Below are 25,463 nucleotides of genomic sequence, written 5' to 3'. Positions count from 1 at the left end.
AAAGACCAACCCGCCACCGCTGCCATCGCGCAGGCAAGGCCTCGGCAGACCATGCATGCGGGGATGGCAGGGGAGGAGGAGGGGGAGGGGGGCTGGAGGAGAAGGATGTTCAATCGATACAAAATGGTGAGAAAATTCTCAAGCAACCAGGTCAAAAGAAAAATAAAATGACATTTGAGCAGGAGACACAAGTGCTGCTAACCCAACACTGACCATGAAAACAGGAGACGCCACACCTAACAAGAGGCACCCAAGACTAATGAACATCAATGGAACCGCGCCGCCTTGAGAAACCACCGGACACCTAGTATCGAACACACTAAGCCATCTCTAGAGGTGGAAGACTCACCGTGAGACTAACCGTCGCCTCGAGCCGTGGATCGCTGCTCCTCCTAGGAGATAGCAAGAAATGAGAAAGGATACCACAGGGACACATGTAGAAGATAGAAGATCACTGAGATCACCCCACGTCAAAGTCGAGAGCGCTACATGATAGGATAAGGTATGCCCAAAGTTGCTAGTCAGCTACAATAGAACCGGGGCTCCATGTTGTCGTCCTCGAGAGGTTTATGACGCCAAGCGCCACCGTCGTCGAGCAAAAGAAGAAGGACTCGGAACCGCCGCCAGCACCACGACCATGTTGCATCCACTAGAGTTCATCAATGAAATGAGCTGCCTCTTGTTCATAGTTTCCTTTTTCTATGCTGAGGTGGAGACAACACTTCTTCCACTACCACCATCTCCTTGCAGCCGCTGTTAGTGCAGTCTTCAGTAAAGGACCGGCATTGCACACCACTATTTCAGATATAAATTTTTGATTAACTTCTCCAACAATTAATCGTTTAAAAACATTTAATAGTTGATATATCACTTTCAAGAACCAGTTAAGAACACAAAACCAGTCTTTAGACAGCATATGCACTTTATTAGTAAAAAAAGAAAACTAGCAAAACCATAGAGCAACCATTATGCGAATGGGGCAAATAAAAGTACTTAAATAAAATCATTTTTCTTAGCACATGCATCCAAAGTTGTCGAACAAACACAATGTAAAGTCGAGATTGGAAAGGGAAATGAAAACGAATGAATCAAAAAGTACTACTGAATGTTGGAACCCAATCCGCCAAATTCATCTCATAGCCGATATTCTCGTCAATGTACGGGATATCGCGATCCCAGAACCACCTCACAATCTTCATAGACCGCAGGTCAAGCCAGAAAAAACCCCAGTATGAATTGATGAGCACGGTGCCGCTCCGCTCACCAAACCACAGTACATTAAGGCCCCGTCCCGTTGACGGCAGCCTGCTTCCGCCCGCCTTGTCGATGAACCGCAACATTGCCTGCGTCCCAATCACCACCTGTGGTCGTTCTTGCCACTTGGCCGTTTGCTTCGACTGCGCCCAAACAAATATCTTGTCGCCATCCGTGGTGAGCACAATGGGGCTCCCGCCCGCCACCGGCGTCGCCAAGAGTCGGTGGTGTGACCAGTCCCGGGCGAAGCATTCAGGGAGCTTCGTCGCTGACACGTGTGCTGTTTTGACAAGGAGCTTAAGGACATAGGCCCCGGTGTTGGTCGTGCACAACCAGTGCATAGCACCACCGACGACGATTAGGGTCCTGCCGAGGCCTCCTTCCAAGCGGCTGCCCTGCAGGTTGTGAGCCCGGATCTCGGTGTAGTGGCCCCACGTGCCGTGCTCCGACGAGAAAGTTTGGAGCTGCAGGTTGCGGCGGTGCTGTGACACGTCTAGATATGCCATGACCACTTGAAAATGCCAGCCAACGGCGATGGCACCATCATCGTTATCGCCCCCGACGACCAAGACATAACTTATCTCCCTAGCCGGCACGCTGCTCACACTCACAGGGAAGGCAGGTTCAGGTGGCAGGGTCTGGCTGGTGGCAGTGACCTGGTTGCAAACGCGGAGCTCTCCGTCAACGCGGAGGAGGGCGAGTCCATCGCGCGACGCGAGGGGGACGCTGCTGATGGTGGTGGCCCTGTGCATTGTGGTGTCGTCCGCAGCGGCGGTGTCCACCAGGAACAACTCCTTCCGATGGTGCCCGCGGATCAGATGGCCGCGCAGGAGGGGGAGCACGAAGCGGTCGCCATGCCGGAGGCGGAGGCGGCCACGGAGGCGGATGTATTCCTTGACGCGGCAACGCATGTCGACACACGTCGCGGCGCAGCGCACAAGGGTGGCCGGGTCGCTGCGTGCCGCGATGTCCACCAGCACGTCCAACGGCAGCGAGGCTGTGGTCTGCCTCCGCCCTCTTGCAGTTGCAGGTTGCGTCCGCGATCTGGCGGCCATTGTCGATGGTGGCTCTACGAGGGAGTTGAGTCCGGCGTCAAAAAAGTTCCGATCCGTCCCGATCGAGGTTGTAAAATTTGCCTACGAGACGAGAAGTAAATATAGCCCTGCCGTTCCGTCTCTCCGTCTTATTTGTTTTCCAGTCCGATGCCAATGAAGCTGCTGCTTGTGCTTGCAATGTTAGATGGGCTTTCTTGTGTAAAGTCCTGCTACTTATATACCAATCAGTTTTTGTCCGGCTGCACGTACACCGACACGATTTTTGTTTCGTTCGTGTCAAGGTCAAACACGACTACAAACTTTACTCTCTCCACCGCTACGTACGGTGGCCGGAGAGAAAGGAATCGTAACTAGTATTAAACCCTAGTTAGGTCTGCTACTTTCTGCGACAGTGGAGATTAGCTAGAGGAGATCGACAGATGATGGATCCTGATGAGATTAGCACAGGGTACGTACCAGACTACCAGTCAGCTTAATTTTCAGCCGTTTGCTATGTTGGGTATTTTGCCAGCCAGATTTGTTGGAAACATCAGCCAATTTATTGGATTCTTTTCGTGGGTGTAGTTGTTCGAGAGATAATTACGTTCCCGACGCGCCTTGTGGGGGTAGCAAGAGGCGGCGAGATTCCGTGACGGCGGTGTCGGGTGCCATATCCAGGGTGCTCGGCGATGACAACCTCCTCGGCGAGATCCTCCTCCGCATCGACTTCCTCACCACCCTCGTCCGTGCCGCCACGGTCTGCAGGCGATGGCTCCACCAAGCCACCGAGCCAGCCTTGCTCCGCCGCTTCCGCAAGCTCCACCCGCCGTGCCTCCTCGGTTTCTACTTAAGCAATAGTTTGGAGCAGACCCCATGCTTCGTGCCGATGCCGATGCAGCAGCCGTCGGAGCTCGCCGACGTCATCCACCGAGCGAGCTTCAAGTTCAACACCTCCAAGTACAACAGCATAGGGCTCTCCACCGTGGACTGCTGGGGCGGCAACGTCTTTGTTACCTTGCACAAGTACGACACTGGGAGCCCCTGTGACTAAGAGTTATCTAGATGCTGCCAAGAAAGCCAACTATGAAGGTTGTGGTAACAGTTTGCTGGCTCAGTTTGAAGCAGTGAAGGGCAACTCCAATGACATTGGCCCCAATCCCTTAACTACAGCCTCAGTTATCACTACTCTCTCTTGTCCTGCTCCCAGACCTCAGCCCACTAGGACTGACCAAGGAAGATGGGGCCCTGTTGTTGCCACTAGGATGAGCAACAGGATTATAAGAGATGGCAAGAATACTATAGCTAAAGCCCAAGAAATTAAGCAAGTTCAGAACCTGGAGGTAACCAGAGGTTAAAACTACTGTTAGTTCCAATAATTCCTTTGCTTGCCTTGATAATGAGCTTCTTCTGTATAATGTTGATTTATCTGGCTTAAAACTTGGGAATGATCCTATTAGCTGCTTCAATAATATTGAGTATATTAAGCAAAAAGAGCTTGAAAGGTTGTCTAATTTTCAAAAATACAACCCTGACTTATTTCCCCCTCCTGACACTGATGTCAATGGAGTTAATTACTGCAATACTAAGAGTGACACTGAGACAAACCCTTTCCCCCACACTGGAAATAACTCAGAAGTGGAGGAGGGTGAGATTCCTTGGATGGAAGTATCCCATCAAAGGTCCAAAAAGTGTCATGGTAGGAGTAGATCTTCTAAAAATATTTACTAATGATTGGTGCTTTCTGGAACATTAGAGGCCTCAATGGCCCCTCTAAAAACACCAGAGTTCAAGAGCTTGTAAAAGCTTGTTGCCCAGATTTCATTTGTTTATCTGAAACCAAGAAAGCTGATTTTACCATTCCACAACTAGAAGCTATTGATACTAGAAGTGGATTTGTGTGGAATTGGCTCCCTGCTGTTGGTACTGCAGGAGGTATTTTAGTTGGAGTTAAAGAAGATAAGTTTGACATTTTAAATTGTGATATTCGCACTTTCTGCATCTCCTGTATTTTAAAGTGCAAGTACAATGACACAAAATGGAGATTGATCTCTGTGTATGGTTCAGCATATGATGAGTTTAAACTTGATTTCATTAATGAACTTAACAGTGTCCTTACTGAGTGGTCTGGTCCCACCTTAGTTGGAGAGGATTTTAATTTAGTCGGGAATACCAGTGAGAAGAATACTAGCTCCATTAATCAACACTGGGCTGACCTGTTCAATGATTGGATCAACAAGTTTGGCCTCATTGAAATTAAAAATGCTGGTAGAAGGTATACTTGGGCTAATAACCAAGACAACCTTATCATGGCCACTCTAGATAGGGTTTTTATTTCTGTTGATTGGGAGGGCCTTTTTCCTGGGGCTTCCATTAAAGCTCTCCCTAGATTGGGCAGTGACCACACACCCCTGGTGCTGAACACTTCCACTAGATCTCCCTCTTTCCCTACTAAGTTTTTTAGGTTTGAAAAATGGTGGCTAGAAATTCCTGGCTTTGATGAGGTTATTCACAAAGCCTGGAATACTGAATGCAATTTCACCAAGGCCATTGATATTTGGCAGTTTAAAATCAGAACCACCAGGAAAGTTGCTAAAGGATGGTGTGCTAATTATGAAGCAGACCAGAATAGGACTAAGCAAGCTATGGTGGCTGAGTATAATTGCTTAGATGTTTTAGCTGAGTCTCAACCTTTATCCCCTAACTCTAAAAAAAGAATGAAAACCATTGCAGGTGATCTAAATGAAATATGGAGGAAAGAGGAGATCAAGGCTAGACAGAGATCCAGGGAGAAGGAGATACTGGAGGGAAAGCTAAACACTGGATACTTCAGAGCAGTAGCCAATCAAAAAAGGAGAAGGAAACAGATTGCTGTACTAGAAACTCCCTAAGGACCTACGGAAGACACTAAAGGTATTTTGCAGATAGCTGTTGATTATTATAAAAAGCTGTTTGGTTTTGTTCCTACTATTGATATTGATCTCAAAGATGATTTTTGGGATTAGGATAGTTTACTTTCTACAGAGCATTTTAATTTACTGGAAAAGCCTTTCTCTGAGGAGGAAATCAAGGCTGCTCTATTTGGCTCTTATGCTGAAGGAGCTCCAGGCCCTGATGGCTTTCTATTTCTTTTTTATCAGAAATATTGGGATTTAATTAAGCATGATCTTTTTGCTCTTTTTAGAGATTGGGAGGCTGGTGATCTAGATCTATATAGACTCAACTTCTCCCTTTTGACATTGGTCCCCAAAGAACCTAATGCAGTTAAGCTAGATAGGTTTAGGCCTCTAGCCATGATCAATTGCAGTTTTAAAATCTTTGCTAGATGTGCTACAAACAGGTTTGGCCCTGTTTGTAATGTTCTTATTTCTCCTAATCAGACTGCTTTCCTCAAAGGGAGATTTATTCTGGAAAGCATTGTAGCTGCTCATGAGGTGGTACATGTAGTGGCCTCCAATAAAATGTCTGGTTTCTGTTTTAAATTAGATTATGAAAAAGCTTATGATATGATTAGTAGAGAGTTTCTCTTAAAAATGCTGAGGCAGAGAGGCTTTGGTCCTATTTGGATGTATAAGCTGGAATCTTTGCTCTGCAATGGATCTGTGGGTGTCAGAATTAATGACACCAACAGTGACTATTTTGTAGCTGGCAAGGGAGCTAGACAAGGTGATCTTGTCTCTCCTCTATTGTTTAACTTAGTGGCTGATGTGTTTACTAGGATTTTGATTAAAGCTGCAAAGGCAAACTTAATTGCTGGTGTTTTCCCCCTTCTAATCCTGTTGATGTCATTAGCATGCAATATGCTGATGACACTTTGCTTTTCTTAGATAATAATCTTGACCATGCCAAAAACCTCAAATGGCTTCTGTCCTGCTTTGAGCAGATCTCTGGCATGAGAATCAATTTTCATAAGTGTGACCTGGTCCCTATCAATATAGATAGAGATGAGGCTCTTATTTTTGCTCAAACCTTGGGGTGCAAATTAAGTGCTTTCCCTATTAAGTACTTAGGGGCCCCTTTGCATTTTAGTAAAATTAGGAAGGAAGATCTCCAACCCACTATTGATAAGATTATCAAGAAAGCTGGTGGGTGGAGGGGGAGACTTCTTTCTTTTGGCAAAAGACTTATTTTAGTCCAAGCCTGCTTAGCTAGTATTCCTTCTTACCTCATGGGTTTCATTAAATTTCCTAAGTGGGCCATTAAACTCATAAATTCCCAACTAGCTCATTGCTTTTGGGATGATTATAAGGGTCACCACAAATATCACCTGACTGCCTGGAAGTCTATTACCATGAGAAAAGAATTTGGGGGTTTTGGGATTACTGACATTGGGGACATGAATTTGGCTTTAGTAGCCTCTTGGGTCAGCAGATATTATAACTCAGAGGGTAAAATCTGGAAAAAATATATTGATTCCAAATATAAACCTCAAAGTAATCTATTTGCTTGCCCAAATACTGGAGCATCTCCTTTTTGGAAAGGGGTGCTCTGGGCAACTCAAGCTGCCAAAGTTGGCTTTTCTTGGAAAATTGGTAATGGGCAAAAGGATCAGATTCTGGGAGGACCATTGGTTTGGAAATGCCACCTTGGCTACCCAGTATTGGGACCTATATGTTCTTGCTAATGAGCATAATGCCACCATTGATAAAATTTGGGATGGTAGTAACCTTAAAATTACTTTCCGGAGATGTTTCACTCAAGAGCTTATGTCTCTGTGGTTCGAGCTCTTGGAAATAGCCAGTTCTATTCATCTCACTGTAGAGGATGACTCCCCTGTCTGGAATATGAATTCCAAAGGGGTATACTCTGTTAAATCCTTTTATAAGTTCATAAATTTCAGAGGTGTGTTGCCTAGTAGTTCCCCTGCCATTTGGAAGATCAAAATTCCTCCTAGAATTCAGATCTTTCTCTGGCTCTTGACTAATAACAAGTTGTTAACCAGAGATAATTTGTCCAAAAGGCAGGAGGTAGGCGATTCCACCTGTGTTTTTTGCACTGAACAAGAAACTTGTTCTCATTTATTTAGTACCTGTGTCGTTGCTACTGAATTCTGGAAAGCCTTATGTATCCTAACTGGGATTGATGAAGACATCAATATAATGTCCATCTCCCAGTACTGGATCAGAGGAGATAGCTTTGTTGTAACTAATATTGTCCATGCAGCTGGACTTTGGGCTATCTGAAAAACTCGCAATGACATGGTTTTCAACAATGTTGTTTGGTCTGGATTACAGGCTATCTGGCGAAAAACTGTGTCAAATCTGTCTACATGGGAGTGCCTGTCCTCATGGTGTGCCAGGGACAGGGTGGTGTGGGTTGCGAAAGAACTGGAGATGAAAGCGAGAAGCCCACCTCTGCTAATGTGACCAGATCCTGGATGAGGCGTGGAGATACATTTTGAAGCCATTTCCTCTGAAGGCTGCTGCTGTCTCTTAGAGGGATCGCTCGGTGTTTCTCTTGTCGCTGTCTAGGCTATGGCGTTTTGTCCGAGCGTTCTTTATTTTCTGTTTTAGTTCAAACTTTTAGTCTGGTAGCTTTTTCTGCTTTCTCTGCGGCAGCCTTCCTACTGTCCGCCGTTTGCCTAAATTGTAAGACGATCCTGTAACTGTTGTTTCGTTTCTTCAAGAAATGGAACAGGGGCGCGGCCCTTTTCCTCTAAATTTTTTTTTGCAGTGCATAGGCCATTATTGTGTGTCCAGAGCAGCATGACCATCTTCCCACCACTCCCATGCCACCAACTCCGGCGTGGCCGCAGCTTCGTTGCTGAACTCGTCTTTAGAGAAAAAAGCGACAACTTGTGCTACTTATGGATGGAGTCTACCCACGAGAAAGCCACGGTGCGCGTACACATGTTACAAGATGGTGTGTGGTGCATGCATACCTCGGGCACGACAGAGGTCCATGGTATACCACGGAACACGAAACTTGTGTTGGTCGACAATAAAGTATATACGTGTTCAGGAAGCTACGTTCTTGCCTTTGATTTGAAGACCGCAAATTTCTCAAAAATTCAATACCCGTTAGGGGTGGGATTTCATGAGATGATTATGTTGTCATGGGCTGATGATGGTGATGATGATGATGATTCTGGTGTATATCTCATTCATGCTGAGGAGCTTCAACTTGACATCTGGCTCCACAAGGGGCATAATTGGCTGCTGGTGGACACCATTTGTTTGCATGAGATGTATGCCGATTCGAGGATGCTACATCACATCCTTGCGTTCGCGCATAACACTGATGTGAAGATAATCCAAGTTGGAGCCAACGCTGAGTTTGTGTTCTTGCAGATGGGAGAATTCGTACTATACATGGATATTAAGGCCAGGACGTTGCACAAAGCATATGAGATGACGACGAAAGAGCAAGACATTGGGCATTATATTCATCCTTTTAGAATGATCTGGCCACCCACATTCCCTGCGCTCAAGGATGATCCGACAAGGTTTGACTTTTGTCCTCCGGATGATATGTTTTTTACTATCATTTGTTTCTGTGTGGTCATAATAGAAGTTGTTTAGGTGAGTTACCATAGAGGATAAATATTCTTGTACCAGTTATGTGGGCCTTAACAGACAATACTCGGAAAGCAGATTTTGAACATATGATTCAAGCTATAGGCCTTCCATGATTTGTAGACATGGGGTCATATAAGAACATAAATAAATGAGGAACAGCACAATAGAAAAGAAGAAAAGAAAATTTAGTTTCATAGTGATGCTCGTAATAGAATGAATTTTGCGAGCACTGCTCCTGCAGATTTCAATTATGAATCACAATAGTCACACCGGCATCCGTGTGGGCTAGTCACAATAGATCGTGCCATGCTCAATTATCTCCATGCTGACGTTCGCTCTGTTTTGCATGCAACAGATACACCGTGTGAAGATCGCAAAGATCATGAGACGTGTTTCTTTTCCCATAAAAGGTTTTGGAGTCAATGACAAGTTGATTGGGCAACAGTTTTAGATGCTAATGCTATACGTGTGTAACTGGATCAGGTGCTCCACTTGCGATTGCAAAGATCATGAGACGTGTTTCCTAGAAAAGGTTTTATGTTTGCACAGACCTGTGTTGCAACTCAGCTGGTCCACTGCCTGGCATCTATTTATGTTAATACTCTGTTCAACAATGTGCAGTTTTTTTAAAACACGGTACAATCGAAGTCACTCACATATACTCACCCCTATGAATGAAGGCAACCCTATCCCTATGAGCACCTTCAAGAAACTGAGCCGACACATCATCTTGAGATTAGCGAAGTAGCCATAGACGCCTTCATCATAGTCGACTTCTCCTCCAACTGAACACACATCATCGGAAATCATGAAATAAATTCAGAAAAATGCGAGCACCAATATCAAGTCTAGAACTTGAACTCTGATGGGCTAGGGATACTATTGTCCCAATCTAAGGTCACGATATTTCTACATACAACAAAAGAAACAGGAAAATACACTTTCGTTATGATAATTACGTCAGCAGCACCCAAATTGCTTTGCTCAGCGGCCTTTGTCATTGTATGATATGTACATCAGAATATATTTCTTGCTCATTTATTTATTTCTTGTCATTCTTATGACAGAATACGTTTTTAAATTTCTTTTCACAGAATAAAATAACACGAATAAAGTCTTAATAACTTTGTTGTCTCCATCAACCAAATCATATATTCTAAGACTATAGAGAGTTTCAAAATCGCAAAATGGAAAATCATACTCTCTCTGCGCATTTACTGTGTCATATTTGGTAATTTGGACAGGAGAGAACAAGTACCAGCATATATATAGCTAGCTCCATTCAGTATATATATAGCTAGCTCCATCCAGTAGGAAAATGACAAGAAATAAATAAATATTACAGTTTTGCTAAAGCACATCTAGATGTGCCCTAAGTATTGCACATCTAAGTCCCATGTCCTTGATTTTACGCGGAGATTTGTGCAAACATTTTCTTTTCTCTTTTTTCTTTTCCTTCCTAGTTTGATTGAGTTGTTAGAGTTTGAGTAGTAGTTGTAATCTCAACTATCTCTTTCTTCCTCTCCCGATTCTATTCCTTCTTGTAATCAAACAGGATTCCTAATCCTTCTCTTGTACCTCAGGGCAAGGTGTTTTGCCAACATATAAATAAACAGTCGCGGCTCTCCTCCAGGAGAGTAGGAACGCTTCCATCAAATCTAATATGGTATCAGAGCCAAGAGGTCTTGAGTTTAAGACCCTGCCAACGCAGTATTAAATAAAAACGATTCTGCGGTCTACATTGATCCCACGTCTAAGGAGTAAAATAGCCTAGACGTGAGGGGGAGTGTTGAAATATATTGCCCACCTCCCTCCATTAGTTCGGACTTTTGGATGAGTTGGCTGGAGCATGAATTGATATGGTATACAGAGCCTAGTCTCTTCCCACGTCTATCGATCCCCTCGAAGTAGAAACCCAAAAACACCCAGCTAACGTCAGAAACCCAATCGCCATGGCCGGTTCCAGCGTCGTCGCCCTCAACCTCGGAGCTCCGCCAACAGAGAACTCACGAAGGGAAATTTCCTTCTCTGGAAAAGCGCAGGTAATGCCGACGCTGCGAGGCGCACAAGTAACCGGCCTCCTCGACGGCTCAGATGCCGCACCGCCAAGAACGGTGGAGGTCGCGAAGGCAGAAAAGACCACGGCCATTGAGCCAAATCCTCTATATGGACCGTGGCTGGCGAAAGATCAACAGGTTCTGAGCTACCTGTCGAACTCGCTCACCCCTGAAATCCTGGTGCAGTTCATTGGTAAGGAGAGTACTCATGATCTATGGATTGCTCTTACGACATTGTTTGCTGCGCAGTCCCAATCTAGGATAACAAACCTAAGAATTGTCATCTCCAACACCAAGAAGGGCAATATGTCAAGCAACTCCTTCATTGCCAAGATGAAGAGTCTCGGAGATGAGCCTGCAGCCGCCGGTCGTCCAGTGACCGATGGCGAGATGGTCGACTATATCCTTGTCGGTCTTAATTGGGACTACGATCCCATAGTTGTAGCAGTCGGCGCAATCAAGAACTCAATCACCATTGATGATCTTTTCTCACAGATCTCAGCCTTCGACCAGAGGATGGAGATGTTGGGCGACGGGCCTCCATGCTATCGTTCATCAGCAAACGCCATATACAGAGGCCGTGGACAGTACCGCAATAGAGGAAGTCATGAGCGAGGGAACAGAGGGCGCGGCCGTGGAAATCGTGCCCCTTCTTCTTCTGCTCGCGGCGGTGGAGGCGGCAACTATCATCAACGTCAGCAACAACCTCCACAACAACAGTAGCAACAACATGAAGGGGACTATCTAGAGTGCCAGATTTGCTATATGTTTCATCCGGGAGGTGCAAGGGCCTGCTGGCATCGGTATGATGATGACCATGAAGAGAAGAAGAAGAAGGCCAACCTCGTCACTAACTCATACGGGATTGATACAAATTGGTACGCAGATTCCGGAGTTACCGAGCACATAATGGGAGAACTCGACAAATTGACAATGCAAGAAAGCTACCACAGAGGTGACCAAATTCACACAACAAGTGGATCGGGTATGGAAATTTCTCATATTGGTAACTCAATTGTTAAAACCCCCAAGAAAAATTTGCATCTTAATAATGTCTTACACATCCCTCATGCATCAAAAAATCTTGTCCCAGTTCATTGATTTACTCTTGATAACCAAGTTCTCATAATATTCTATCCTTATTCTTTTGTGGTTAAGGACTTGGCAACGAGGAGAGTCATTCTTAGAGGAAAGTCCCAGGGAGGCCTCTACCCACTCATACATCCGTTTCGTCATCATGGTCCAATAAAAAGCATGGAGTGTTACCAAACCGTCTTCAGCAAAGTGGCATCATCGCTTGGGTCATCCCTCTTCAACTATCGTTTAGCATGTTCTTAGTAGAAATAATCTTCCTTATGAGTCTAGTGTTGAGTCAGTTTGTGATGCGTGTCAACAAGCTAAGAGTCATCAGTTACCATATCCTATCTCTACTAGTGTATCTACTGCTCCTTTGCAACTTATTTTTTCAGATGTGTGGGGACCAGCCCCTACATCAGTTGTTAGATTCTCATACTATGTAAACTTTATTGATGATTATAGTAAATTTACTTGGATTTATTTGCTAAAGAAAAGATCTGATGTATTCCAAGTCTTTTCCAATTTCCAAAATCTTGTTGAACGTCAGTTAAACTCCAAAATCCTTGCTATGCAAACGGATTGGGGTGGTGAGTATAAAAAACTCAATTCCTTTTTAAAAAAATTGGAATTTCACATCATGTCTGCTGTCCACATGCTCACCAACAAAATGGTTTTGCTGAACGAAAACACCGTCATGTTGTTGGAGTAGGACTTGCATTATTAGCCCATGCATCTATGCCTCTTAAATTTTGGGATGAAGCCTTTCTTACTGCCACATATCTTATCAATATTCGTCCTAGCAAAGTCATTAAATGAGAGAATCCTATCACACGCCTTTTTGGTATCACTCCCGATTACACATCTCTTCGTATTTTTGACTGTGCTTGTTGGCCAAATCTTAGACCCTATAATACATGCAAACTTGCGTTTCGTTCAAAAAATGTGTCTTTTTAGGATACAGTCCCATGCACAAAGGGGTTAAGTGTCTTGATGTCTCTACTGGTAGGGTTTATATCTCGAGAGATGTCATCTTTGATAAATCTGTTTTCCCTTCGAATAACTTCATCCAAATGCCGGTGCTCTCCTTCGAAAATAAATATTGCTTCTACCAGATTTTGATCAAGGGGTCGATAACAATTGTGCTAACCAAACTGATGAAAATACTCCTGCCTCTACTTCTGCTGTTATGCCTGTGCAGGTACCTGAAGAAAATTTGGTTCAACATGATCAAAATCATGAAAATCAGGCGTTATTTCATGTGAATAGGGAAGAAGAGTCTGGCGCAGTCAACGAGGTTGATTCGGCGGCACCTACTACACCCGTGCGCCTAGCGCCTCGGATCGCTCGCGCGGATCCGCCTCAGATTGGTCGCCCAATGGCAGCAGCGGTCGGGCCGACCAGGTGACAGCGACGGGCCCGATAGCGATCGAGCGCGGCCATTCCGCGGGCGGTACCCGGGCCACGTGCGTGCAGACAATGATGGGACCGACAGCGACCGAGCGCATGCAGCCAATGGGCGCCTCTGCGCGCATGCATCCGACAGCAACCGCGGGATCTTCTGCGGACAGGAATATTGCAGCCCAGGATAGCCTCATCTCAGGATCCACCACACCAATGACTACAGGATCTTCTGCGTCCACTCAGTCTGCACATGTGGAAGGCTCATCTGGATCTTTCTGTGGAGAGTCAGATTGTGCCGTTTTCTGTGCAACCGCAACAACAACTTGCCACTACTTCAAGGGTTATGACCCGTTTACAAAAATGTATTAGAAATCCGAAAATAAGAAAGGATGGCACTATACCAGGAAAATTAAGTGATGCGCTTGGAGATCCTAAGTGGAAAAAGGCTATGGATGAAGAATATGGTGCTCTCATGAAGAATAAAACATGGCATTTGGTGCCCAGCCAAAGAGGTAAAAATATCATTGATTGCAAGTGGGTTTATAGAATTAAGAGAAAAGCAGATGGCTCCATTGATAGGTACAAGGCACGTCTAGTTGCAAAAGGATTTAAGCAACGTTATGGTATTGATTATGAGGATACTTTTAGTCCTGTTGTGAAAGCTGCTACCATAAGACTTGTGCTAGCCATTGCTGTTTCCAGAGGATGGAGTCTTAGACAGCTAGACGTTCAGAATGCGTTTTTGCATGGTGTTCTGGAAGAGAAGGTCTATATGAGGCAACCACCAGGGTATGAAAATCAGCAAGCACCACACTATGTTTGCAAACTTGACAAAGCTCTTTATGGTCTGAAACAGTCTCCTAGAGCATGGTTCTCAAGGCTGAGCTTACAATTGAAGCATCTTGGTTTTGTTGCATCCAAGGCTGACACGTCTCTCTTCATTTATAGCAAAGCAAATACTGTCATGTTTGTGCTAATTTATGTTGATGATATCATAGTTGCAAGCTCCTCACAAAATGCCACTAATGCTTTCTTGCATGATTTGAGTTCAGAATTTGCCTTGAAGGATCTTGGTGATTTACACTTCTTACTGGGCATTGAACTTAAGAAAGTTCAAGATGGCATAATGTTGAGTCAAGAAAAATATGCTACTAAACTTCTAACTCGTATGGGAATGAAGGATTGCAAGCCTTCACCCACTCCATTGTCTTCTTCAGAACAACTTTCAGCACATGAAGGAGAACCACTTAAGGAAGAGGAAAGCACAAAATATAGAAGCATTGTTGGAGATCTACAATACTTGACTTTAACAAGACCAGACATATCATTTGCTGTAAACAAGGTTTGTCAATACCTGCATACTCCTACTTCTACTCATTGGTCAGCTGTCAAGAGGATTGTACGATACATTAAGCACACTGTGAGCTTGGGACTTCAATTCAGACGTTCCAGTTATTCACTTGTTAGTGCTTTCTCTGATGCTGACTGGGCAGGATGTATCGATGACAGAAAGTCAACTGGAGGATTTGCGGTATTTTTTGGTTCAAACCTTGTTTCTTGGAGTGCTAGAAAACAAGCTACAGTGTCAAGGTCAAGTACAGAGGATGAGTACAAATCATTAGCAAATGCCATTGCTGAAATCATTTGGGTGGAATCATTGCTTGATGAATTGGGAATTAAGCAATGTCGTGTTCCATGTTTATGGTGTGATAATTTGGGAGCCACCTATCTCTCTGCTAATCCAGTTTTTCATGCAAGGACTAAACATATTGAAATTGATTTTGATTTTGTGTGAGAAAGAGTGGCAGAGAAGAAGTTGGACATAAGGTTCATTCCATCCAAGGATCAAGTGGCAGATGGGTTCACTAAAGCCTTGCCAGTTAAGCTCTTTGAAGAGTTCAAGAGAAATCTCAACAAGGATAGTTTAGATTAAGGGAGGGTGTTAGAGTTTGAGTAGTAGTTGTAATCTCAACTATCTCTTTCTTCCTCTCCCGATTCTTTTCCTTCTTGTAATCAAACATGATTCCTAATCCTTCTCTTGTACCTCCCGTCAAGGTGTTTTGCCAACATATAAATAAACAGCCGCGGCTCTCCTCCAGGAGAATAGGAACGCTTCAATCAAATCTAATATGAGCCACTTAGATGTGCAATAACTAGGACACATCTAGATGTGCTCTAGACAAATCCTAAATATTATTATGTGTTCCACTACTACAATCCAAGGACACAATATGTCCATATACATAAGAGGAAAAAGTGTACTTTGACTGTGATGGCTAGTTAGCTACGTCAGCCGCACCAGAATTGCATAGCTCAGCCTCAACCCGCCAGCACAAGCACAATATGCTATTTACCTACGGTAGAATATGTTTCTTATTCATTTTTTATTTATAAGAAAGAATATATTCTTATTGCTCTTGTAGAAGAAATATAACGGTACATAAAGTAGTTATTACTTTGCTGTCTTTGCCAAGAAATCATAGGCAAAACAAGATCGCCGAGAATTTTTCAATGAAATGCAAACGAAATTGCAAGGCATCGGTACTAGGAAAAGAAAATGCCCAAAATTACAAAGTTCTTGAGAAGGAAGAAGTGCCATTCGACCCGTGATCGCATATAATTTTCCCATATGCAGCTACCAAAGAGCATTGGCAGCTGTATGCTAAATGAGATCTCTGCTCATTTACTAAATCCCACTATTTCAGTAGCTTGGACATATGTCAACAGTACCAGCTAGGAACAACCTTATATATAACATATATATAGGTAGCTGCATCCAGCAGTTAAGTAAAATGGGAAGAAAAACTACATATATGTGTTGCATTGCAGTAATAAAATCCAAGGGTGTAATCTCCAGTCTCACGGCTTGTCGTCAGCTGGTTCGTCGACTTGCTTGTCAGTGGTAGTGGTACAAGATACAGATGCTTCATCCCTCTTCTTTCCCCACAGCAAAAGATAGAGCCCCAGTATCATCAGTACAGATCCTAGCACGCTGTACATGCACGCCGATGTAACGATAATCAACACGCATAAATATGTATAAATTTTCATTACAACTCGATTGCGGAAACAATTAACTTTGTTTATCTCCAGCAGCAACAGCAATTCAGTTGGCAACAATGTATACATGAAACTTCGGCAATGACAATGATCATCACAAAAGGACAGGGAGGCATGAAACTGAGAAGAAGTATATATGTATTACCTTCCAAGGTAGATTTGTTCATGGAGGAAGAAGAAATCAATGATGGCTACCATAATCTGCATCATGGGGATGAAGGCTGCGGTGAAGACCGGGCCCTTCTTCTCCACGCACCACGTCATTATCAGGTACCCGGCTCCAGATCCGACTATCCCCTGCACATGTAATAATTTCATTGTATGATTAACAATATGTTAAGTACTTAATATCTATTATTATTTTCACCACCACGTACTTTGGGTTTCAGTTGTTCAAGTTGGTCAAAGTAGCTGGCGTGTATTGATTGCATATATAGACTAGTGTTAGCTGCAAGATAATTAAAGCAATGGCTTTTATAAGTAGTTGCCCCTTTTGGATAAGTGGTTCCTGTTTTCTTCTCTTTGTGAAGGTGGTACGTACAAGTCAAGGAGATGAAGAAGATGATGGTGATGTTTAACTTACTGCATACAAGACGGTAACGATCTCCAGCTTGCTGGTCAGCATCCAGAGCGACACGTGTCTCTCCATCGCCAAGGTGACCGCCCCGCCCTGCAGAGTGCTGATGAAGAACATGATGGCAGTATTCGAGTAGATGGCCGGGTACTTCTTGGTCAGCTTTGTCTGCAGTAGCAGCCAGAAGGAGAAGCACAGGCAGTTGAACAGCAACGCGATGGTGCCCAGCATCCAGCTCCTGTTGCCACTGCTGTCAGAGGGTGCTGCATGGTGAGGAGCTGGGCTAGGTGCAGAAGTGGCGGCCTGGTGCGTCAGCGGCACACCCTTGTAGAGACTCAGCAGCAGCAAGCCGGCCAGCGACGTGAGCGTTCCGGTGATCTTTGCAGCTCCCGCCATGCTCTTCAACTTCAGCGGCTCCATCCTCATCACGACGGCGATGAGGAAGGTGAGCACAGGAGAGAGGTTGATGAAGGTTATAGCAAAGGTGGCGGTGGTGTACTGCAGGCCATAGAAGAAGGTGTACTGCGAGAGCGCCGCGCCAAACACGGCGCTGAAGAAGAGGTACGCCAGGATCTCCAATGTGAGCTTGGGCCTCGTGTTCCTGCAGGAATGTCGTGGCGCTATGCAGTTTCAGTCACCCAGGGAATGAATGCAGATTGTATGTACAAGGATGCATACCGTTCTTTGAAAAAGGCTATTGGAGCAAGGAAGATGGTGGCGACCAGCTGCCGGAGGGTGACGAGGACCAGGCGGTTCAGCCCTTGCTCCAGAGCCTTCTTCACCAGCGCCGTCATCACAGCAGAGATGAGGTCGAAGGCCAGCATTCCCATCACCGGCTTCCACTCCTGCACCCACATTGTAAGATTGCCGCTACAAGATGACTGATACGCTCATTAACTGTCTGATGATTATATATAGCCCTGCAATGCTACTCACTGACCAAAAGTGGCGGCCGTCATTCATGCAAGGGGGGCAAAAAAGTAAATGCTAATATGCTATCAACATAATAAATTATTTCCTTTGCTTCTCTTGTGACAACTTACTCGTACTACTGAAGATTTTTAATAATAATCTATAAAATGGCATATCAGTAGACAGTAGGAATCAAATTGGTAGTGCAAACGTGAAAGTAAAATATATGTCCTGATTCAGCCCCTTACCTTTTCTGGTGCCCCGACCAAAATTACATAAGATGCCAAGAAAGTGGAGAAAGGACGGAAGCACTGAGACTGCAGAAACTCCTTTTTATGTATGTGGACTAGTCGCCTCACTTCCTAACATAAAGAAAACTTCCAAAAGAACCTAATACTTGCCATTAGTAAAAAAGGTGACCTGGTATATGTCAACCAGCAATGCTATCCTTGAGTCAGCAATACTATGACAAGATGCAGTGAATTGCTCAACTCAAACACCACTACTGACCATTCACCTTTGTGCTTGCTAGTGTGATTTTACTCCTGCGCAACTGTCATTTTCAATGACAAATTAGGGCTAGTTTTTGCATTCCAATGAAGGCGGTAAAACCCACCAACGAGTGTTTTCTGTAATCATTTGGTACACTGTTGAATACCAGGCAAGGAAGGCAACCTCACCAGGCACCACACTACCAGAAAGTAAAGTGCACAATGAGCACAAATATGACACTGACTTATTCAAAGTTGTAGCAACGTACATAGAGCATGGGCCAGGGCAGATAGTTGGAACATTTATGGTCATTCTTGACATCCCCACTAACTACTAGGAATGCCCTTTCTATACTTCACAAATTTTCCTGTGTCTCCTTATCTTCTTCCAGTCCTTTCTCTGATAAAATGGCAGCTGACGATGCTTCCTTGCTCTTCCCCCAGAGCAGAAGATAGAGGCCTCCAATGACAAGAGCAGCACCTACCACACTTCCAAGGACAAAAAGAGAAACAAAAGTGTGACTTTTCTGTTGTTTTGCCGAAGTTCTATGTCTTAAAGCAAAGTTGTTGTTTGGCCGATAGTTCTGTACGCAACTTTGCAATATGTCAATTGTTAGTCCGTTGGTGAGAGTCGATGTTGATAGGTATTTTTACACTTGCAACATTTATGAAACATGTCAATTCTTAGTCCTTGTAGGTGATAAGTCATAGTACAAGTGTACAACGATATCTGGATCAGAATTTTATTTCAGAGATTTTTTCTATCTAATTAGGACACATGATCTGTACTAGTCTACTAGACTTTGAGAAAGTAAATAGCTAACTTAACAAGCATGATATTTCACATGATGTGCTACTGAACAACTAAATAGAGTTTATACTTATTTTGCACATTTCTCTGTCATGCAGTTTCTCTCCTAAACTTTAGTAAAGGCCAATACCTTCCCACGTAAAGCTGTTCATGAAGGACGAGGAGATCAAGGACTCCAGCAATGATCTGAATGAGAGGCAAGAAGCCTGCAGTGAACACCGGCCCTCTCTTCTCGATGCACCAGGTCATCAGCACATATCCTATCCCCGATACTCCCACTCCCTGTAAAGCAAAAATGCAAAGTTTCAGTGTACTTACGCTGAACCTGAACCATTCTTTCTGTCGAAAATTCCTGTTCTAACTGAATTTACAATTTTTTGCCCCAGATCATGGCATGTGTCTAACTCGTGGGGCCATGTGTTCATAACTATCAGAACCATGAAGAATTGTGAAGTCTCCTTACATTACCAAATCCAACCCCAAACATATAGGATAATATAAGCAAGACTGCTAGACTGTTAAACCATTTTGTCCAGACAAGTGGGATCAAATAGCTATACTCGAAAAAGAAAAGATTACTTGGTGGTCTTTTTATAGATAACAGAAGATTTTATTGATTCTTTACAGGTTGGTGGTATCTGAGCCATATCTTACGTACCGCGAAAAGAACGGTTGCAATCTGTATACTTCCTCGGAGCAGCCAAACTGAGAGGTGCCTTTGGGTGGTGACTGCCAGTGCCCCTGCTTGCAGTGAGCTGATCAAGGCCATGAATGCAGTGCTGGAGATGACTGCAGGGTACTTCTTGGTGAGCTTCCCTTGCAGCAGCATCCATAATGAGAACGTGATGCAGTTCAGCAGCAGCAACGCCGAGCCCAGCAACCATCTTCCCTTGCTGCCACTGTTGCCCGTTGTGCTATTTTCACCGTGTTCTTGGGTCGAAGATGCTGTGTGAGTCAGGGCAGCACCCTTGTACAGGCTCAGCAGTATCGCACCACTGACAGACGCTAGTGTTCCTGCGATCTTCGCCAGACCCGCCTTGCTCCTCACATCTACTGTTTCCGACCTGTGTAACTAGTTTCAGTCTGGATGAACAGTTTGTGACTTGAAGCAATATGTCAATTATTAAGAAACTGACCGAAGAGGGACGGCGATCAGGAAGGTGAAGATTGGGGTCATATTGGAGACAGTTGCAGCCAGTGTTGCAGTGGTGTAGCTCAAGCCCAAGAAGAACAGATACTGAGCGAATAGTGCCCTGTATACAGTTATACACACATTCAGACAAAAAAAAAAGGAAAACACTATTAATTTACAGCACTCTTTTGAATTGTCTCCTCCATTGAACCTAGACAGAAGTACCATTACCCAATTAGGATTCTCCAAAAGAACAAAAACATTACCCAAGTAGAGCACTCATGAACAAGTAGGCAAAGATCTCCTTTGTGAATCTTGGTCTTGCATTCCTGAAATCAACTACAAATAATTAGGAGAAATTTTCAGCGGCAATTTTCTAGATACGGAAATATACAGTAGTATACAACAACAAAACATTTAGAAAACCAAGGAAGAGATACTTCTCAAGGTTCTGAAAACATCATACAGTGCAACATCAGCTTAGCAGGAGCTTTTCAGATAAACATGCAGAGGACAGGATCATGCATGTAGCAGTAGCAGCATATCATCAGCATGAGTTTCCAGGTGCTAAACATCATACAAAAACAATTCAGCAACTGAACTCTGAAGGCTAAGATCTTCTCCACAAACCTTTCTTTGAAGTAGGCAATCGGCGCCAGGAAAGCTGCGCCGACAAGCTGCCGAAGGGCGATAAGAACGACAGGGTTCAGGCCGTCATCGAGCGCTTTCTTCACCAGCACTGTCATCACCGCAAAGAGCGTGTCGAAGGCGATCATGGCCGCCACCGGCTTCAGCAGCTCAATCCACCCCATTGATTCTGCACAAACCAGAGAGGTATCTTGTCACTGGTCTTAGGTGGTGGGCTCTAACTATCCAGGCAGCAGACTTGATCCTATCTGTCCTGTAGTATACATAATATATACTACATGTGAGAGCATTATCAGGTGCATGTGGGACAATTCCTATGCATGTAGTGATGTGAGAGAGCATTATCAGGTGCCTTGTCACTAGCTTTATATGTGAGAGCAATGCTAATTCTACTACTAATGTTAATGCCAAGCATTGGTAACTGGAGCAGGCAGGGGGGATACATAAAGGCAAGGTGAGTGGAGGAATGGTACAAAGTGCATGCATGACTACTGGTTTAGATGGTGCCTGGAATAAACAAGGAATAGTTGAGGGCACTAGATGCTGGGTGCCTACATACAGGGTCACTGCACTGCAGTCAGATCACCTACTAGCTTTATGTGTGTGGCAGAGGAATCACTGTGGTCTGTGGATGAGCAACGGTGAGCAGAGTTGGCGTGTTGAGGAAGAACGTCACTACCAGTTTGTATGTTCCAAAATACATGGCATCAAGTCGAAGAGCTGCAGATTGCTAACTAGAACATAACTACCAAAAGGAGAAGACGTGTCGCAACGCAGGTAGATTAGACTCTGAACATACAGATAGGCCTTTTCGAACATAAGCATACAAGGGTTCTCAAAAGCAGGGCAGAGGAGCACCTAACATCCTAATCCAGTAGTACCCAACAAACTTATGACTGGCTCAAAACAAAAGTTCGCACATACTCTAAGATAGGCTGTGCGAGGAAAGTTCTCTGATCTAAAGACCTTCCCAATATCCCCTGTTCCTCACATGGCGTCCCTGTTTCAAGCAAAAGAGAACAAGGATCAGGATGGGCGTAATTGAGCACGAACAAGGGTCTGGATAGATTTTAAAAAGTGGTTTTACAAACGGAAGTCCAACGCAGGCAACACTATGCAGCACCCAAAAGCAAAAATAATAGAACAGTTCATGCAGAACATATATATATAATAAATGCCTTGATATCCCTCCAAACATACAAACTGGTCTTAGAGGGTCCCTCACCCAGTTACCTTACTTTTTGTCAGATTGGATTTATTATACACTACTTGTCATATAAGAGGAAAATCTTCACTCACACATATCTGAATGAGAAAGCATTCATAACCACGAGCATACGAATCATGTGAGAGGCAGTATGCTGAAAAGGGTGCATAACCATGAGCATACGATTCATGCGATAGGCGGCGTGCTTCAGCATACTGCCATGAAACATTGATTCCGTTATACACAGCATTCTGAAAATACAAATGATTGACACTCTAAGGTATATTAGCTTAAGGGGCCCAATTCAAAGGCCGATTCCCCCACCATGCTCCACAGCTTGCCGATCATACACTCATGCACAGGGGACACCCCTATTATGAATGTTTCTCGTCAAATAAAAAAATTCTATTGAAACAACACAAAACAAACATCATCCTAGCGATCGAAGAACAATTAGTTCTACAGGCACACCTTCACAATGTAACACTGACATTCTGTCAAGTTTTTTTTTGGCTACACATGATCGCAGTCAGTGACTCAAATGTCTGCGATCAGAGGCAAAAAACTAAACCTCCTGGATTTTCCAATTATTTGAGATTCACTTGGTGTATCATGTGCACATGAGAGGCTCAAGGAATACAACAAAGAAACATCTGGTATGTTACTCAAAGGTATGCTTTTTGGAAATGTAAAGAAATAAACAGTTCAGAAATTAATCATATTCATGCACTACATCATTTTATAAATTAAGTAACCAAGCAACAAAAAATACACACGGTAAAAACATAAATTTTCACCTCACCTGGTCAACCAACATAGCACATTAGCGGATCTCACGTGCTCAGAGTTTCAGATCCAACCACGTCCAACCAACTCCCCTGCCTACAAGCAAAATAAGGCAAATAAACCAATGAAAATTAAGGAACGTTGCAGTTTTTGTGACAAGGCCACTAAATGAAGCCAAATCTATTGCCAAGTGGAAGAAAGAATGGCAATAATCCTTTAACATAGTTCATAGAAAATGCATCCATCCATAATTATTCAGAAGATAATTCGTACCAGCTATGTCCAATAGATCCAACAAAAACATTGTCACAAAAATAGCATTACTTAGTGCTATTCAAATTTAATGAACTTATGATATAAAAGTAAAAACAAGCACGGAAACATAGTTTAGCAATGACCAGGCAGCAATAAATATAGTTATATTTCTGTTCTAGACATAATTTAGCCTGGTAATAACATAAAGATTTACATTGGCAGTTTTCCAGAAGATCACCAGACTGATGAAAACCCAAACAACTCAAGTTATTCTTAAATATCTAGTAGGCCCTTAATCGCATAGACATTAATAGAGAAGTACATGCTGATAGTGTTTGGATGAATCTTGTTACGCACAAGGTACAGATGTACTACCTGCAGTATAGAAAATTCTGTAGGCATAATGGATGGCATTATCCCAGCCATTTCTTTCAGAAATTCTTCTGAACCGCATTGACTCAAGTAGGAGCACGAAGTCGCCAAAAAACGTAGCCAGAACAACCACATTTGACATCAGCATCAGCACACAGCACCGCGGCGTGTGCCATATCCACAAACCCTCCCCCTCGGAGTTGCGGATCCCCGGTGGAAAAGGCACGCGGTGCTGCCAGCCCGTGAGGGGATCCCAGACGACGACCTCACGCCCACACACATTGAGCATGCCGGCAAGGCCGTGGCGGTAGCCGAGGAATTGCCAGCGCCCATGAATGGTGCAGCTCCTGGGCACGGCGAAGCGCACCGGGGGGATGCGGTCGGGCTTCTTGTGCGGGAGAGGGACGAATTCGTGCCTCATGCCATACTCCCACCTTGTCATGAAGCCGAGGAGCGGGCGCCTCCGGTGGTGCCTGCGGTAGCGGCCAAGGAATGCCGCGCCAGCGCTTGCAGACGAGGGATGCGCGGGGGAAGGCGGAAGGCTTCGGAGGTCCTCCTCCTCCAGCGGGAGCGCCGGCCCGGCTGAGGAATGGCGGCGGCGGCGGCGGCGGCACATCTGAGCAAAATCTGGAGCTTTTTCTCTGTCTGACAGTAGCTAAGGCCGCGGGAATCCCGGCGCGGAACTGCTCCCAACACCAGCTCCTGGACGCGGCCTCCCCGGCGCGGCCACCGGCGCGGGCAGCGCCGAAGCGCTCCTGCGGGCGGCGGGATCGACCCCGCGCGGGAGTTGGGGCAGAGGGCGGACGCGAGGCAGGCCGGGGGGAGGGGCAGAGGGAGCAGGCGCGTGGGGCGGTCGGAGGTCGGAGCGAACGACGGCCGGGCGCCGGCAGGGGCGAGGAGGGCGACCGCCGCCGGCGCCTACGGGCAGCGGGGGACGGGGAGGGGTTATCTTTTTCTTTTTTTCGTTTCCAATGTAAAGAATACTAATGCCACACAGGGGTAGAATGGTCTTTTCTGTTTGCGATTTGAGTGTCACTTTTTTTTCAGGTTTCCCAATGTGTTTCTCAAATTATTCTTCTTTCATATGCATGGCACTCAGCTATTTGTTTCCTACTATGGCACTTCCATCGATTTTGGATACTAACCGTGTTAAGTGGGACTTGGAAATACATTTTTGCCTTTGGTGCATCTGTGTGACCAAAACGTCATAGAAATATAAAATGCAGTGAGCTAGAGGGTTGAACAATAAAGTTTAGATAACCGGAGGGCTGAAATGGAAATTATGGAGACATTTTTGGGGATAAAAAGGAATGAAAGGACTAAAATGAAACGATAAAGACAAGACGAGGTTTCCTATCCACTCCCTCTTTGCGTCCTCGAAAAAAAAATCAAGTATTTCTGAAATTCTTTCAAACCTAAAGCTCCATCAGCGCACTTATCAAATTATAACTCAACATGAGTAGTAGTACTCACATCAATCAATTGCAAGAACAAACAAAAATCAAATTGTACGAGTTGTAGTATCCTCCTTGACAGTGCCCGCAAGCATGCCCTCCGCAATAGCAGTTGCAATCGATACGAAGAGATCATAAATGAAACATAGCTGCTCTCCCTTCACCTATATGTCCCGCACCGCAAAAACCATGTTTGGCATGCTGGTGGACATTACAAAACATATTACAGCATGAGCAAAAGTTTTGAAAGGACAGAAACCCATCATGTGTGTCCAAGACTACAAATGCATTTTGCCTGGTTGAAAATGTTTTTTTTTCTGACTCGGTGGTTTGAAGACACAAAAATAATTTCCAAATTAAAGGCACGAGACAAAGTTTCATAGAATATCATTAAGATGCGTGTTTTCATAAAGCATATCAAAT

General features: G+C 44.4%; 3 protein-coding genes across 5 annotated transcripts; all 3 read right to left on the bottom strand.

Annotated features, from left to right (window-relative positions):
* Nucleotides 1-1,088: 1,088 nt before the first annotated feature.
* LOC125516333 (uncharacterized) lies at nt 1,089-2,309 on the bottom strand. Its single transcript, XM_048681809.2, has one exon. It carries the CDS (start codon nt 2,307-2,309, stop codon nt 1,089-1,091), a length of 1,221 nt encoding a protein of 406 aa, XP_048537766.2.
* A 13,460-nt stretch (nt 2,310-15,769) lies between these two features.
* On the bottom strand, nt 15,770-18,819 carry LOC125512099 (WAT1-related protein At3g30340). Of its 2 annotated transcripts, XM_048677167.2 has the most exons (5): nt 18,645-18,819; nt 17,651-17,817; nt 16,982-17,573; nt 16,544-16,695; nt 15,770-16,330 (listed from the first exon to the last, which is right to left on the bottom strand). In XM_048677167.2, exons 1-5 carry the CDS (start codon nt 18,651-18,653, stop codon nt 16,198-16,200), a joined length of 1,053 nt encoding a protein of 350 aa, XP_048533124.2. In that variant the 5' UTR covers nt 18,654-18,819; the 3' UTR covers nt 15,770-16,197. The 2 variants fall into 2 exon arrangements, with proteins under 2 accessions (XP_048533124.2, XP_048533123.2); XM_048677166.2 differs by lacking the exon at nt 18,645-18,819 and having other exon boundaries at nt 17,651-18,388.
* Nucleotides 18,599-24,543, bottom strand: LOC125512101 (WAT1-related protein At3g30340). Of its 2 annotated transcripts, XM_048677169.2 has the most exons (9): nt 23,590-24,543; nt 22,976-23,055; nt 21,891-21,966; nt 20,949-21,135; nt 20,585-20,647; nt 20,323-20,439; nt 19,845-20,250; nt 19,317-19,468; nt 18,599-18,864 (listed from the first exon to the last, which is right to left on the bottom strand). In XM_048677169.2, exons 4-9 carry the CDS (start codon nt 21,128-21,130, stop codon nt 18,732-18,734), a joined length of 1,053 nt encoding a protein of 350 aa, XP_048533126.2. In that variant the 5' UTR covers nt 21,131-21,135; nt 21,891-21,966; nt 22,976-23,055; nt 23,590-24,543; the 3' UTR covers nt 18,599-18,731. The 2 variants fall into 2 exon arrangements, with proteins under 2 accessions (XP_048533126.2, XP_048533127.2); XM_048677170.2 differs by lacking the exons at nt 21,891-21,966; nt 22,976-23,055; nt 23,590-24,543 and having other exon boundaries at nt 20,949-21,862.
* Between the last annotated feature and the right edge of the window lie 920 nt (nt 24,544-25,463).

Source organism: Triticum urartu, chromosome 6A (assembly GCF_056163025.1).
Source record: "Triticum urartu cultivar PI428250 chromosome 6A, HENAU_Tu73, whole genome shotgun sequence".
In the NCBI taxonomy this organism is placed as follows: Eukaryota; Viridiplantae; Streptophyta; class Magnoliopsida; order Poales; family Poaceae; genus Triticum; species Triticum urartu.
Note: the sequence above shows the minus strand (reverse complement) of the source record. Positions and strands in the feature narration are given on the sequence as shown.